This window comes from Drosophila willistoni, assembly GCF_018902025.1.
Source record: "Drosophila willistoni isolate 14030-0811.24 chromosome 2R unlocalized genomic scaffold, UCI_dwil_1.1 Seg167, whole genome shotgun sequence".
NCBI lineage: Eukaryota > Metazoa > Arthropoda > Insecta > Diptera > Drosophilidae > Drosophila > Drosophila willistoni.
In genome coordinates, this window is record NW_025814050.1 from 2,920,029 (window position 1) to 2,936,506 (window position 16,478).

Consider the following 16,478-nt stretch of genomic DNA (forward strand, 5'->3'; position numbering starts at 1 on the left):
AAATTTGATTCTTTAACAGAAAAATTATTAATATCAAAACCATTTTAGAATTCAACAACACATAAATCTAGTAAGATTGCAACCTGTTTGAAATTTAAGTCAAACCTTGCATTTAAGCCGTCCCCAGTTCAATCTTTGCCAATCTTTTTTCGCTTCATTTAGTTGCGATTCCCAACTAGTTTAAGTGTTGAAGATTTGGTATGGCCATTGGAACTCTAAAGATCTGATAATAGAACTTGACGGTTTTTGAAATAGCTCTACAGATCTCTTCTTCTTGATGATTGACCTTAGGTCGGCTAAAATTCAACGTTGGACCCAAAACTGTATTGTTCATTAAAATCTAAAATCCACAATTTTTGTTTAAGTTTTTATGTCAAGTAAATTGGTAATTAAATTCAAAACCGTAGTAAATTCTTTGTCTTTTTTAAACTTTATTACGATCTTATGGAAAACTATAAATTAATTACATAAATAATAAAGTACATGTACAATATATATATATATATAGATGATTCTTTTAAAAATTTCATTTACACTATATTAGATAACTACTTAAAAATAAACACGTTGTGCATAGAATTTGTCTGTTTATCTTCAAGTATCTTTTTACAAATAATGTCTATCTATATGTATATATATATATATGCTATACAGATAGAGATAACTCTATGCACTTCATGGACAAATAGAATACTATAAAAATCATTTAAAATATATAAATGTTGCTCTAAAGTAAATATTACTTATCAATATAGTCAATTTCCATAAAGCAGACATTTTTCTATTGGTAAAAATAATGTCTTTTATATTGTATATCCTTTGTTTAGTATTTGTTGTATGTGTGTGTTTTTTTTGTTGTTTTTTTTTTTCATTTGTCTATATAAATTTCGACTAAGAATATGAGTGCTATGCGAAACACTTAAAATCTCAAAATGTGCTGTAGAAATTAGAAATTTCTACTATAACTTGTGCGAATGATGATTTGATTTGTGTGTGTCTCTTGATATTGTTATATCTGCAGTGGTGGGATGCGTTCAATTCTCATTCATGCCTGAAAATGCAGTGAAATGTCTCAGTTATCTCACTTCTCATTCTTGAGTGGAACACCCTCTTCTTGGGTTACGTCGCTGATCTTCTTGCGCTCTGGTGGATTGTTCCAGGGCTGCAATTCACCAGAACCAATGGCCACAAATACCAAAGCTCCTGCAATATAAGTTGCTGCCAGAATCCAAAAAACAATTTGCCATTGATGGAAGGATTTCTAAAACAACAAGAACAGAGAGAAACATTAGTTTATATAACTTTCATTGCTATGCGATGGCTGCTACTCACATCATGATAGGTCAAGGCGCCAACCATCCAAGTGGATAGAAAACCACCAAAGGAAGACAATGTATTGGCCAAACCAAATATTGTGCCACTGAAATTGGGTGCAATATCCAAACCATTACCCAGATAACCGGCAGTGACAGCTCCATGGAAGAATAGGGCCAGAGAAAAGATGGTCACTGACCAGGTGGCATCATAGCCGAGGTAAACTTGAACAATCATCAAGAGACCAGGTATGACAAGAGCTAAAAAGGCAAAGAAACATTTTAGTTAGCAAACAAAGTAAGTTAATTTTAAGACTTTTGAACTTACCAAATGCTGTGAACACTTTTCGTGTGGCTGTGGTACCCAGAGTGCCCTTTTGACGCAGATAATCAGCCAAATAAGATGAGGCGACAGCCATAAGGTACTTGCCCAAGTAAGGCAGCGAGGAAAAGAGACCGTTCTGTAGAAGATCGTTGAAAAATTTCAATTAATAAAGATTTTAGCTCAATTTGTATTTAATTCTCTAACTTACCTCCTTGATCTTAAAGTGCAAAATCTGTGACATAAATGTGGGCAATTGATTGACCACTGTGAAGAAACCAAAGACGGCTAGACCATGGCAAATGATGATGGCCCAAACAGCTGGTGAGCATAGCAAGTCACCCCATGGCACATGGCTGGGACGTTTCTTGGAGGTAGATGTGCCAATAGCTTCCTCGATTTCGCGTCTCTCTTCGGCCGTGATGCGTGGATGAGTGGCAGGAGTTTCATAGACGAAGGTAAACCAACATATAGACCAAAGAAGACCCACAGCTCCAGTCAAATAGAAGACACTAGCCCAACCGGCCACTGAGATCAGATAGCCACACACTGGCATGGTTATAGCAGCGCCCAAAGAAGAAGCTGTAAAAAAATTCAAGTCTAAGCAAATTGCCTTTAAAAGATTTCCATTTTGGTAACCTACCCATCATATTGGACATGAATTTCGAACGCTCCATGGGTGGAATCCAGACGGCAGCCACTGGATGAATGGCTGGCCAGGATGCACCCAACATGAAGCCCAGAACCACTCGCACTATGATCAAGACCACATAGTTGATGTGAGCAGCCATTGGTGTGATCAATGTCAACAGACTGGCCCACAGCATGGAGTGTCCGAAGACGCGACGACCACCAATTAACTCAGCCAATCGTCCGCCAGGCAGCTCGGTCAGGATGTAACCCCAGAAGAAGCATCCCAGCACAAAGTTCGTTTGATACGAGTCCCAGGGAAAACGTTCCTCGTAGACATCAACGCCATCCGGAGATAAGGATCCAGATGAAGTGCTGTTTGTTCCATTGACCACGCTAGTGCTATTGGTTTCCGTGACATTTGGCCTGACCATATCGACAATTGCAATAGTTAGATTCACTCTTAGGGCATAGTTCAGCATGAAGCCGAGCATGGTCAGCAGATTCAAGACTTGGCGGCATGATAGGGCGTCTGAAAGTGAACAGCAGATTAAAGAATTAGATTAGAGTCGACAACTGGGTGGGCAAAAATCCACTTGAAAGCGGTTTTCAATTCGCTCACTTCAAGTGTTCCACAAGTCAGAAATGATTTAATGCCCATTTGTCTGGGTCTTAGGTTAGACAATTGAAATTCCCTCGTGGAATATTTCCATTTCCCGTTGCCATCAGCAAAAATTAAAAAAAAAATAAAAAACACAGAATCAGGCGAGCGTGCCTCCCGAGTCTGATAATCCAATCCAAATATAGAATCTCAAGTTCTTTTTTTTTCAAGAAATCAATCAAAATTACCGAAACATTGAAATATTTTTATATTTCTTTGTAGCTCAATAATCTTTAACTAAAAGAGATCACTGCTAAATATTACCTAGATAACCTGCTGTGGTTGACAGCAGCAAAATCATTAAATTATATTGTTTAAGTAGAAAGAAATTATAAATTTAAATCGAAAAATGCTGTTCTATTTATAAAAGAGAATTTCCAAATAATTACGATTGCAATTCTTTGGAATCCTATGCAAAATATGCAGCTTTGACCTCTTTGAGTCAAGTTTAAATCTTTCAACGTTTTAAATTATTTAATTTTTGTATATCAACTGATGTTAAAGTAGTGCTTAGTTATATTAACTCGTTGCTCCCAAAAGTATGCTAAGAACAAGATTTTGTCTCTTTAATAAGTTAGGAACCTTAAGGCTAAACCGGGCCTAAAGTATGGATGATTTTTGGAGTTTTCATTTTAAAATTACTATTTAAATATAATAAAAATATAATTAATGTCTCATGGAATTTCCTACAACATTCGAAAAACATTTTTAAAAAATTTTTATAGAGAATAATATCATATTTTGCTCAAAGATGTTGAATAAAAATGGGCCTAAATTGTATTATTTAGTTTACACATTAAAAATTATGAAAAATATTCTTCGTAGCCAAAATAAAGTGACTTCCCCCAAGAACTGACCAAACGAATGAATAAAACCAAGCAAATAAGTTTCAGGCCACTTAAATGCTTTTCTAATACAATAAAAACTAAAATCTTGGAAAACTAAAATAATTAAACAAATTTTAAAATTTTTATTTAAGTCGTAATAGCTACCGGAAACTCGTTATCTATTGTATTCATTCATTTGTTGTTGTATATTGAGATAAAAATACAATTTGAAAAGTTCTATTAAACAGCTTTAAACTAAAATCGAATATATATATTCAAAGGCCATTATCTTAAAAGTCTAAAAGATATTGGAGCTTAAAATTGTAAGCTATATTCTGAGACATACAGACTAAAACTATCCAACGATTTTGAAGCAAACGAATAAAAAATACGTCAATAGAGTATAATGTTTTCGACATTTAGTATAAAATAAAAGCAATAATCAATCAAAGATCTTTAGATTTAATATTTAAAATACACAAAACCTACATAATTCAAGGGTTTAAGGAGTTCCTTTAGTTTTTTACATTTTGAACTTGGCTGTTTTCATTGATTCTGGCAATAAATTGTATATCTGGCGTCAGGCTAATAAGCCTGATGTAATACCACATTTTTATTACAATGCCACTTTGATCCGACTTTGATCGGTGGGGCGATAAGCGCATTAATTAGTGATATGTATTAATAAACATACACCCATACATACATACATACATATATACATACAAATACATATCAAGTCAACTGTCAATGATTTGACCTCAATTCTGTATGATAATTGCACATCAATTTGATTTGAGAACTACAGTTCTTTAGTTTTTATGTTCATTTTTTTTGGAGTTGTTCTTGTTGTTTTGGTGGGTGCAGCATCCCAACCACAATGAAGAAACCAGAAATGGGGAGAAAGATCCAAAATGAAGAGAAAGAAAATAAAGACAAAAAAAAGTCATTAAGATGCCCCATAAACACCTGGGGAGTTGGTCGTTGGTGGAACTGTTGTTGTCGCCGTCGTCGTGTCTCCTCTTTGAGTCTTAAGTATCTGTATCTGAAATAATGTCTTGGGGTAGTTATTAAGTGGCAAAGTGCATTGAGCTTGGCAGCGTGAATTCATTTCAAGAGCCATTGAACCCGACAAACAAGCCGCCACAGCAACAGCAAGAGCAACAACTTAAAATTTGCGCGTGTGCATAAATTTTATAAGCTGCTTGAAAATCAGTCGGCTTAGTTGGCGAAATCAAAACTGCAATATCTTTGTCATAAGCCATTCACAATATACGATTGCAATAAATAGTGAGAGCCCACGATCTTATCAATATCTAGTCGGAAATGCCATAATAATACTAGACATTTATGAGCTGTTTATAAGTATGTATTATCATGGCCAATGACTAGACTAATGATGATTAGTCTAGTTCTCCACCAGCTAGACACGCCCACCTGTGCTACCAATGCTCCTCTATATCGCGTCGTATGTGTGAGTGTAGACAGGTGAATATTTACCACCCCGAATCGATTCTATGATAATGTTATGCAAAAAAGCATTCCACTTGTGTCTAGACAGACCATCGAAACGAGCTGCTCGCATTCAAATTAGCACGACAAATAATATATACCAAAAGAGTCTCCAAAGCAAATCCCGAAACTAGTCTCATGTTTCAGATTTCAAAATAACCAGAAAAACGTGCAAGAAATACTATATATATATATATAAATGTCTGCGCATATACGCTATCTAAATGTATATATATTATATATTGGTGAACCAGTTTCATTATGTATAGTCTTACGATCTGGTATTATCGAATTTCTTTTGATGGTATCTATTAATTAGCACAATTTCTTTCTTTTTTAAGGATTTTCCCAAAATATGATTTCAACGTCATGGAAAATTTTTGAAATAGATTATTTCGCAAATATAACTTTGTTAATTTTTCAATTTTTTTTTATTTATTTTGATATGGACTCATGACACCTTCTAAATCAATGCTAAGAGAGCGTGTGATTTGAATTATATAGATAAGGATTTTGACTTGTATTAATTTATAACGTTTCACGAAAGGAAATGTGCAAATTTATAATTTCTTATAAATAAAACAATTTCAAACCTAAAAGGAAGTTTCTAAAAAAACAAACACCAACAAATATCTCTCATAAAATTAGACCTTATTCTCCAGATAAACTGAACAAGGTCAAATTTGTTTTTCAAGACGTATCTGTTCTGTGTATAAATCTGTCACTAAACACAGAGTTTCTGGTTTAGATTCTTAACTAATTTGCTTGATTAGTCATTTCGATGCTCATTTAGCTAAAACGTAGAAATTCATTCCCAGAATCCAAACATGTTTTGCTTTGCTTTGGGCCAACATTTTGATTAACTTTTTGGCCTCAAGATGATTCTAAAATGCATACCCTGTCCTCATGGGCTGAAGGGGCATATTGAAAATGTAACGTTAAGTCTTCTGTCTTGCGGAAATGGGTGAAACTTTGTCCCTAAAAGTAGGCAATAGGTCAAGCTTTATTGTAGACAGTTTCCTGGACAAGTGAAACAGTTTTTTGCTGACAAAAATCAACTTTGTTTAACTTTCAGTATATCTTTCATAGTTGTCGAATTAGTAGACTGTAGTCCTTTCTTGCTGCAGGGTATATAGAAGTCGTCATTTTGATCACTTAATGTGCGGAACTTTATTTTGTATGTTTACTTTGCAATAAATTATTTGAAGGTTGGAGTTAATGTCAAAACCGGCTATTTGTTTCTTCTTTGAAGCTTCTGCCGGTAATGTCGGCTTCTGGCCACGTTCTGAGAATCTGGCTAAATGTGTAAACATTTACCCGCCCATCATCAAGAAGAGAAACATAAAACAAAACAAAAAACGGTTGCCTCATTCATGATTTAAATTTTATTTTACTTTTCGCACTGATCTTTAGCATTTATTAGCTTTCGTTTTGGTACTTGACTTTTTTGCGGAATGAAACAAGTTTGAAATCTTAAGTAACTAAGAAAATAAAATTTAAGACAAAAAAAAAACACCGCAAACAAACATAAAACGATCATAAAAAACAAACATGTTAAAAATAGCAACTTCAAAAACCACAACAAAAATGGCCAGATAAATTAAATGATCGTTAAGAAAACGGACAAAATGAGAGGGCGATGTTTTTTTTTCTTTTGGTTTTTTGTTTTTTGAGGGCAAACGTGATACTTAAATTATTTTTTATGGTAATTTTCGGAGACTGTCCAGACACACACACACACACACACACATACAACACTGCGAATCCCAATCAAATGATGCGAACTTGGGTTCGAGTTCACATTGAGTCATTAGTAGAAGAAGCAGCAAATGAAAAGTTCATTGATTTTGCCCGAAAAAAAAAACACACAAGTCAAACACAAATACAGAGAAATTTTTAATATTTTATGATTTTACATTTGTTAATTAAAATTTTGTACTTTCAGACAAATGAGTTTGACGAACATTTTCAATATTCAGTCGTAAATATCACTTGACAAAGACGCATATCCGGCATATTTCTCTTTTGACGCAGAATTTAATGAAAAAAACTTAAAACATGAGCACTTTACTTATTTTCGTATGGATTTTACGTACATTTTGGCATACACAAACAAAGATATGTACATATCTAGCTACCTACCTATCTATCTATCTATGCTACATTTGTTGTATCTCTCATTTAGCTTTCATTTTATCTGTGAAATGTCTATTTATAGTGTCTCTGTACTGAGTTTTCGATTTAACAAATGCGGGCAATGGGTGTACACACCCTCTCATAGTCATACTCATACTCTCAATCGACCTACTCGACAAATATTCTCATTTATTTTCTCTTGATACATTTCTTTCTTTTCAATTCGTACGCGGTTCCTGACCTTCAAAAATATGTGCGAAGCAAAACAGGGTGTAGTCATTTAGCTGGATGAGTGTGGCGCCGCTTTTTGAAATAGTGTGGCTGCATATTTTTAGACAAATAATGCCCATTTAAGTATAAGTTGGCAAACAATAATACATATTTCATTTGCATAATAGATCAGATAACGTTAAACTTGGGGATTCGTCAATCAACTAAAAAAACTCATGTGATGTGAAAATTTTCCATTCACTTGAGTGCTGGCGTTCCCGGCATTATTCTTATGAAATTCTGCAAAAGAAATGCCTCCCCCATCATTCTACATATGTACGTCATAGCAAATGCGCAGCATTTGTCAAGGTGCCAAGAATCAAGGAGAAACGTTAGAATTGGAAGGCACGCCTAGCCTATAGAAGCTAGCCAAATCACGAGCCCACTTTCCAGATATATGTATGTAGAAACATTTGTTTGGGTTTTACACCCACGTAATTTATTACTGTTATAATTCGATTAGAGGGGAATGCAATAAACTGTTCCATTTGCTATATAAGTGGATTTGCTTATATCTATTTTAGGTGTTTGTGTTTGTGATCAATTCGATGACATTGTTGAATTGCCTTCCAACTACAATTATTGGCTACATTTCCGCTTGTTTTGTTAACTGATTTTCAATGCACAATTCAACGGAACTGGCCTTGCAATGGCAATTCGTAAAATCTAAACTGGTTCCACTTCAAATGAACACAACAAGCAAACGAAAAAAAAAAAATGCAATTGATTTATCGTTGTCTGTCAATTGTTACTAATTGAATATATTCAAGAATATATGTATAGATTCTTTAATAAACATATATTTTCCTTTTATCAATCTTTTGTTATCACATTAAATGCAGCTGATTGTGTGCTCCGGTTGTGCTCATCTTCTTCAGCAATGTCCTAGTTTCTTTCTCCCCTCCAAAAGCCAAAAGAAAATTTCCATGACGGTCGAATCCGATTCAATGAAGAAGCGTGGAAATTTTTCAACAGAAATTGCACTTGTTGCGCTTTAGTACAAAGTGCAATGGGAAAGAATTCTTCTTTAATGCATACAATTATTTTGTTAACTCTCATATCAATGATGAATGCTGAATGAGTTCACAATGAAATGCAAAAAATTAATTTCAATGATAAGCCCAGACAGTCTATTAATTTTTTATGTAATAATCAAGCGATTGTAAAAGAATCTCCACAAATTGATTTATGATCTTAGGAGTCTGTATAGTCAATCAAACATTCAAGTTGTCAATATTTAGTTGCTCATCACGTACATTGCTAAATAAGTAGTTTTTTTTTTCCAGATACAAATGTATCTACAACTTTCGTTTACAATATCTACAACATGCACGTGGTGTGCTAATGAAGGGCGGCATTTGGATAGCAACAACTTGTTGTAGTTATTGTTGTTAGGGTTTTTCATTCGTTAAGCAAAAATATAAAAAAAAAACTATCTGACTGGCAAATACATATATACTTTATAGTACAATAAAAAAACAACAACAAAAACATGCCAAAAGAGGGGCCCGTCACATGAATGGGGGCAAGCATTTATTTTTACGTCTTTCGGAGGTAATAAAATATTATCAAAAATAATATTTATAATTCATAAATATATACATATATGTATTTCAACTGATGTAGTGTCGAGTCTAAAGTTTAGTTCAACCATTTAGTTGAGACACACGTCGCAGCTGTAAAGATTATTTAAGTATCATATTTATTAGTTCTATGTATAGTTCTAGGCATATCGCCTCAGTCTGGGGGCTTGACTATACTTTCATCTAGAAATATGTATACATATACATATGTACTTATTTGTGTACTTCAAAATTGTATTGCTGACATGAAGCTATCGCTACTCAGACTTTGTGGTCAATCGGTTCAAAGTCAGATAGTCTTTGTCTCCCTGTCTCTCAATCGTTTGAGATTAATTTCGACAACATTCTTGAACTTTTTGCTTAGCTCAAGTCGATTCGAAATGCGCAGTGTCTAACCACATGTATGTTTATAGTATAAAGTATGCCATATTGGAGCGGAAATAGCAAAATATAGACACGAGTATGTAACAGACCATAAATGTATGTACATATAACTACTATATTCACGATCTTATCAAGATCGCTGGGGCATTGTTGTTGAAAGTTTCAGTTTCAGTTTCATTCAATTGACTTGCTTCAAACTGCACAAACAACTTCAAGTTCCAAGAAATTCATTTACTTCAATTAAAAACAATTTGTTTTCTTGTCTTAATTAATGCATTAAGAAAGAAAAAAAAAAAAATAATAACAAACACAACTGCAACTCAAAACGTGTTTAACTCTGCTTTAATTGAATAAGATGAGTTGCTAATAATGACATTAATTTTATCATAAAATACTTTATTATAAAGAGTACCATACAATGACGAAAACAACAAAACAAAAACGTTTATACGACAAATCATTTATTGTCTGACTAATAAACTTCAAGTCGTTGAGTTAGTAGGTGAATACCCGTAGCTGATAGTCTAAGCCATCAATTTTTATTTGCTTCGTTTATTATGAAACAAAAACTTGGCTTAAAAAATTAGTTTTTAATAAGTCTAGCGAATAAATTACTTGTTTTAAATCATTTTCCGCCAATACAAATTATGTTTATAGCAATTCTTAGTAATGTCGCAAAGTACATATTTTATCAAACTAGATCACATTTTGAAACACTTTAATAAATTTGTTTAAGACATTTTCGTTTAAACTTCAATATATTTGCCTATAATGAAAATACTACAAATTTTAGAAACTTTTACCCATAAAACAGCTTACTCAAAGAGTTTGTTCAAACTAATCTAAAAGATATTGAATCGATCTTCTGAAATTTCAAATACAGTCCCGTTATCTTAGGCAAAGAACAAGCCATATATGTATAGTAAATCTATATAAATATCAGCTTAAAATTCCATTACCATTCCATTCCATTTTGGTTGAAAATGAAATATAATTGAAGTCTCGTTAGTAAAAATAACATTTTTTTGCACTTAGATCCACATTAAACCCAAAAAACTTGTCAATGGAAAATAAATTTGATTTTAAACTAAAAACATATCTAAAAGCTAACCGGAAAATTGGTCAAAATCCATTAAAATAAATTAACATAATTTAAATAGCCCAAGTACATTAAGTTTAAATGACTAATATTAATACTATTATGTCACCTGACTACTTCTAATCCCTTAAACGATAAAAAATTATCAAGTCCTTATTTATGACTTCAAGACACGATTTTAAAATAACTTTTTTTGCTGGAACATTAACCTTAACCTTCAGTGTTACACAATAAATCACTGAATCATGCCTTCCTATATGAATTTTGATTAGTGGGTTAGTCGCTCAATGGCTTGTGGGTGTAAATTTATGCATTAAATTGTATAACAATAATAATAATAACAATAAATGTAACCGATAATTGTAAATTGGGCATTAACACATTGGAGAATGCAGTAGGTAGCAGCTAGTATATATATTTGTATGTAAGTCTGACCATTATTTGAGGGCCATTTACTGCACACATTGCCATGAATCACGAGTGCCCGAAAGGTAGAGTAAAGGACATCGGGGTAGGGCAAAATGTATGTGTGCAGATCGTGTGACTTTCAGTAGACGGCAAAAATTTGCATTTCCATTCAATTCAATTATGATGTGCTAATTGGCAACTTTAATTTTTTGGTTAGCAATTCATCACCCCCGCCTCTGGGCCCCCCAGATCTATCTATCTATCCATCTATCTACCCTGATTAATGTTTACTCACGGGGTCGGCATGTGCACTCAGGCATTGCGGCAATAAGGCCCCATTTCCCCCCCTGCCTCCCTGCGCGCCACACATATTTGTCTGTCTGCTATTAATGTGCTAAATAGCTCAAAGTCTGAATTAAATGTTAAATACAATACTCAATCAGCTTTAGCTGCTGATATGACTATTTCACATATTCACAAAATGTATTCCGATTTCTATACATAAACGTTAACGCGCATTTTTTTTTTTTTTTTTGAATTGAAAACTTTAATTGCGATGGTCTAGCAGTAGACCATGAACCCAAGTTTTAGACTAAACTAGCTAACTAACTTGTGCTCAGTTAGCGTGACTTTCCTAATTTGTTTGTCTATCTATATATATATAGAGAGAGAGAGAGAGAGTAAGTGAGAGAGAAAGATGTATGTCATAACAATAGCGTCATGGGACAAATTGCGTATCAAGTTTTAGGTCACAAGGTGCGGGCGTCTTTCCTCAACGTCAGAGTCGAAGGAGTGCCACTAAATACATGTAATTATTTCGAAGGAACAGCGACCTCATGGCACCTAACAATACATTCCCACATTTGCATTTAGAATCAATTGATTTGTAGTAACCTCAATTCAACTTGTCATCAACTTGACACCAATCAAAACTGTCAACCGAAAGAGACATATGGGCATATGGGAACTGGCCCCAATGGATCTTCATCATCATCATCATTATCATCATCATCAATTTAGCAAACTCTGCTAAATGATTGACCATGACGAGCCTTCGGTTCTATTTCATTGTATGCCAAGCGGTTATCGTTCGCGTGGAATCGTGGAAACAACAAAAACAAAAAGGGGGGCTCGGCTTTATAGCATTCGACAGTTGGCGTAATTTGATATGAACAAATGATAAAATATAAATAAATAAAAAAAAACTCTAAAGTTAATCTAGAAATTTCCAAGTAGGTACTTACTTCTTATTCTCTGTATACCTCCTCCCTCTGTATTCGACATCTTGACGTCTCTTTCTGCAAATGGAAATATACCGAAACAAAAAATTTAAATTAGAATTCGCACTATATCTTACGATATATGATTTGTGATACATATGATAATGAATTCCCTTCCCAATTCCATTTCAAAAGTTAATGAAAACTTTCAGAAAGTCCACCGTTTTGATATCTTATCTTCAGTATGTCTATGTCTCGTGTTTGTACTCAAACGTGCCCGAAATTTTAGCGCCTCAATTACTGATAACAATAAGAATATGCATATATATACATATATATGTATATATATATATAAAGGGGTGTCTGGCGTCCCATGACTCAAAGCAAATCTCAGTTAATTATATCATCCAGTGGCTGGTTGGCTGACTAACTCATTCATAACTTTCCCCCAATGGAGCAATCTTATCTTCAAATAATGCCGACAGAACAGAAATGCAGACTAAATATAAACCACTCAACGAAACAGAATCGGAATTAGATTCAATGGCGTAAGCACTAAAAATGCTGATCAGATAAAATGTAAGATTCTTACTTGGCAAAAATCGAGTAAACTGAGAGTAAAACTTAAATGTTTCCCATAAATGTGTCAAGTTGCATTTTTTTGTTGCTTTTGTTGCTACAAAGTCATGCTCTAGCGACATGGTTAACCCCTAAAGAGAACCAGCTCGATCAATTAACTAAGTCATTAAATGCTTTGGCCAATTTGTTGAGCAAATATTTGTGCGACGTCTTGGCAACAGAGTGACACATACAAACACGTACATACACGTACATACATTCATACACACATACATAGAAATATTTGTATGCATATATGACACCCTGAAAATTGTTATCCTTGCCCGACATGATTAGCCTTTGCATGTTGCCATGTTATTAGCCAAATATAATGAAAAGCGGCATCTGTCAGTCGGTTTGTCAATATTCCCGAGTATGTGTGTGTGTCTTGGGCATTGACTATATATTCTCTATACATATGTATGTACATACATATGTTTTCTATGTGGTCACATGCAGGAGACGATTTTATTTGCTTTCTACGTTCATACATAAAGTACGTCATCTGGTGACTCTACCAGCCTATACTTATACATATATATATACACTTGATTCCACATACATATGTATGCCGAGTAAGTAAATGTATTTGCTTTTATTTAATGCCAAAATAGAAAAGAACAAGGAAAAAGTAAAATTGCTCACACCAACAACTTTTCAGAGTCATTGCGCGGCATTTCTCGCGGTTTCCTCTCACATGTTTCAAAACGAATCGCAAAATTGTTATTTTATCGCCAAGTTTCAGAATTGATAAATAGGCAAATATATGAAAAACATACTGACATAACTTCGTCTGTCTTGGATGTTTATTTTTCTAGTCATTACAATTTCCCTAATGCCTTTTGAACAACTAACAAACACTTGAAATAATTCACGTAACTATCAAAGTCTTATCAATAATTAAATTAAGTACATTTTTAGCTCCACATTTTTAAGTATTAACCGGTTTTCATTTAAATTTTAGCTTCAAACAAACACTAATTAGTATACAAATTGGTAATACAAAAAAAAAAAAAAGTTAGCTCATTAACCCAATATGGCAAAACAAAATTGAAAAACTTTTTCTTAAAGAATCTATATTTTTAAAAGCTTCTGCTGTGAATATTTTTAAATGCAATATATACAAAATATCTTTATATGCAATTTTATATTTTAAATTTTTCTTTTAAACTTGTAAAAACATTTTTTTAAATTAAATAAAAGTGTTTTGCACTTAATTAAAATTTAAATTATAAATTAAATAAAATCTTGCAAGTTTGAAAGAAAAATTTCAAATGTCAAATTGCAAAGTAATTGATTTCTTCATGTTAATGTAGACTTTATGAATTCGAAAAAGCAATTTGTTTTATAACTTTAGATAAATTTGAAAACACTTTGAAAAACTTGTAAAAATGAAAATGCAATAAATTGTTAGGAATATAACATGCCACTTTTAAGATTTAGTTTCAAACTATATTTTACACTCCTTATTTAGAACAGATAAAAACGTAAATTGTAAACTGTAACACAAATTAATTAGTTTTCTTATTCAGCAAACACTTTTCCTGCCTTATAAGTAAACATTTATTTATTTATTTATTAGGTAGACGAAACCCACCTTGCACTTGACGGCAACAACCACGATTAAGTGTAAATAATGTAATTTATTTAACTTGGCGGTAAATTATATAATTTGTTTAACACACGCCGATTAACAAACTGTATAATTATATTTATTTACAGCGATTTGCATTCAACACCAACGGAAACGCGCTCGCCTTTATATATATATATTTTTATATGTTTTTGATTTTGTATTTAATATTCTTAAATGGTTTATAAATTTCCGATTATTGGTTTCGAAAAGTATTTATTTATTATTTTAATGCCACCAACCGCAAATCGAAGCGATCAGTTTTGAAATATATTTCTTGGAACTAAAGTAAATTTAAATTTAATTTGTTTTTTGGTTTTTTTGGAACAGCTGCTGTGATAGAAAAAAACATTCAACGCATGCGCAGGCAATTCAACTTTTCGAATTCGAACACAAGAATTGAGATTTATTTTTGGATTGGGAGAAAACCCAATATATAGAATAATAAACGATTATTTCTCCTGTCAGTTGCCGCTGCTGTTGCTGCTCACTCCGACGATTGTTGGAACTGAACTAAAAATGTGGCCGACAGCGGCTTTTTCTTTCCTCGGCAAGCGGGCAAAATACGAAAAAAAAAAAAAAAACTAGAGGGTCCGTGCTAATTTCGACCGCGACGACTTATGTATACCCTTTGTTACTTTTCCCTTACCTATCCATATAAATGTAGATAAAATCTTAGGTTTGAGTAAGAAGAGCATGGTCTCTTTATATGAAAGCTATATAATATAGTCATCCGATTTTAATTAAAAATTCATTAAACTCAAAACAAATGGGGTAATCGTGTGAAAAGTACTTAAGGTTAAAAAGGAATTAGCGTTTATCTGTTTGTTTGTTTTCGACAAATCGTTTATATGGGAGCTATATGATATGGTCATCTGATCTTGATCAAACTTGGTACAGTGATCAACAGTTATACAAAACAAACAAATATTAATTTTTATGACAATGTCTTAGAAATTAACGAAGTTATTGGTATGTCAGTCACGGAGCTATTTGATATAGTGGCACGATACAACTGAAACCGAGATATACAACCTGTGCAGTATATACAAGCCTAGATCTAAAATTTCAGCTCTGTAGCTCTTACGGTCTAGAAGGAGTTTGCGATGGTTCAGACGGACGGGCGGACGGACGGACATGGCCATATGAACTCGTTTCGTCATGCTGATCAAGAATATATATACTTTGTATGGTCGGAGATGCTTCCTTCTATGCGTTGCACACTTCTGACCAAAATTAACATACCTTTTTTGCAAGGGTATAACAACAACACCCAACAAAGCGCCGACCGAGGCAGAGACAGAGACTAGACTGAGGCAGAGGCAGAGACTGCGCCGCGGCGTTGGCAGTGGCAGCATTTTTTTTTTTGCAATTTTTGCACAGTGTCACCAAAATAAAAATCTCACAATTGTCATTAATAATGAGTAAAGATTTTTATGAATGAAATTATCTAAAAACCATTAACCTTGGCCAAAAACTAACTAACAACTAATACATCGTATTTCAATATAGAATACCTTAATAGGAAGAGTACTATATAGAAAACCTATGGGAATAAAGGATATTTTATTCATATTAAGCCATTTTTACATCCTTAAAAATGTCTTTCCAAGGGATAATTCTGAGTTCATGGTCCATTTGAAGCAATTTGTATTGAAATTGTACATATATCGTGTTGCATTAAATAATTCAATTTAATTGATAATAAATCGGAACGAGTTTTCATTGGGGGTTTACAAAAACCTACCTTTTCACTTATTTTTTAAAGTCTGTTTGTGTCATTTATTGTTAATAAAACTAACAACTCCCACTACCCCTTAAAAAAAGCAATTTCAGAAAAACACTAAAAGCAAAAGGTCTAT

General features: G+C 33.3%; 1 protein-coding gene across 1 annotated transcript; it reads right to left on the minus strand.

Annotated features, from left to right (window-relative positions):
* Positions 1-411: 411 nt before the first annotated feature.
* LOC6644009 (sialin) lies at positions 412-15,130 on the minus strand. Its single transcript, XM_002066583.4, has 7 exons — positions 14,581-15,130; positions 12,390-12,443; positions 2,279-2,797; positions 1,847-2,217; positions 1,642-1,774; positions 1,333-1,574; positions 412-1,261 (listed from the first exon to the last, which is right to left on the minus strand). Exons 2-7 carry the CDS (start codon positions 12,427-12,429, stop codon positions 1,082-1,084), a joined length of 1,485 nt encoding a protein of 494 aa, XP_002066619.1. The 5' UTR covers positions 12,430-12,443; positions 14,581-15,130; the 3' UTR covers positions 412-1,081.
* Positions 15,131-16,478: the final 1,348 nt, after the last annotated feature.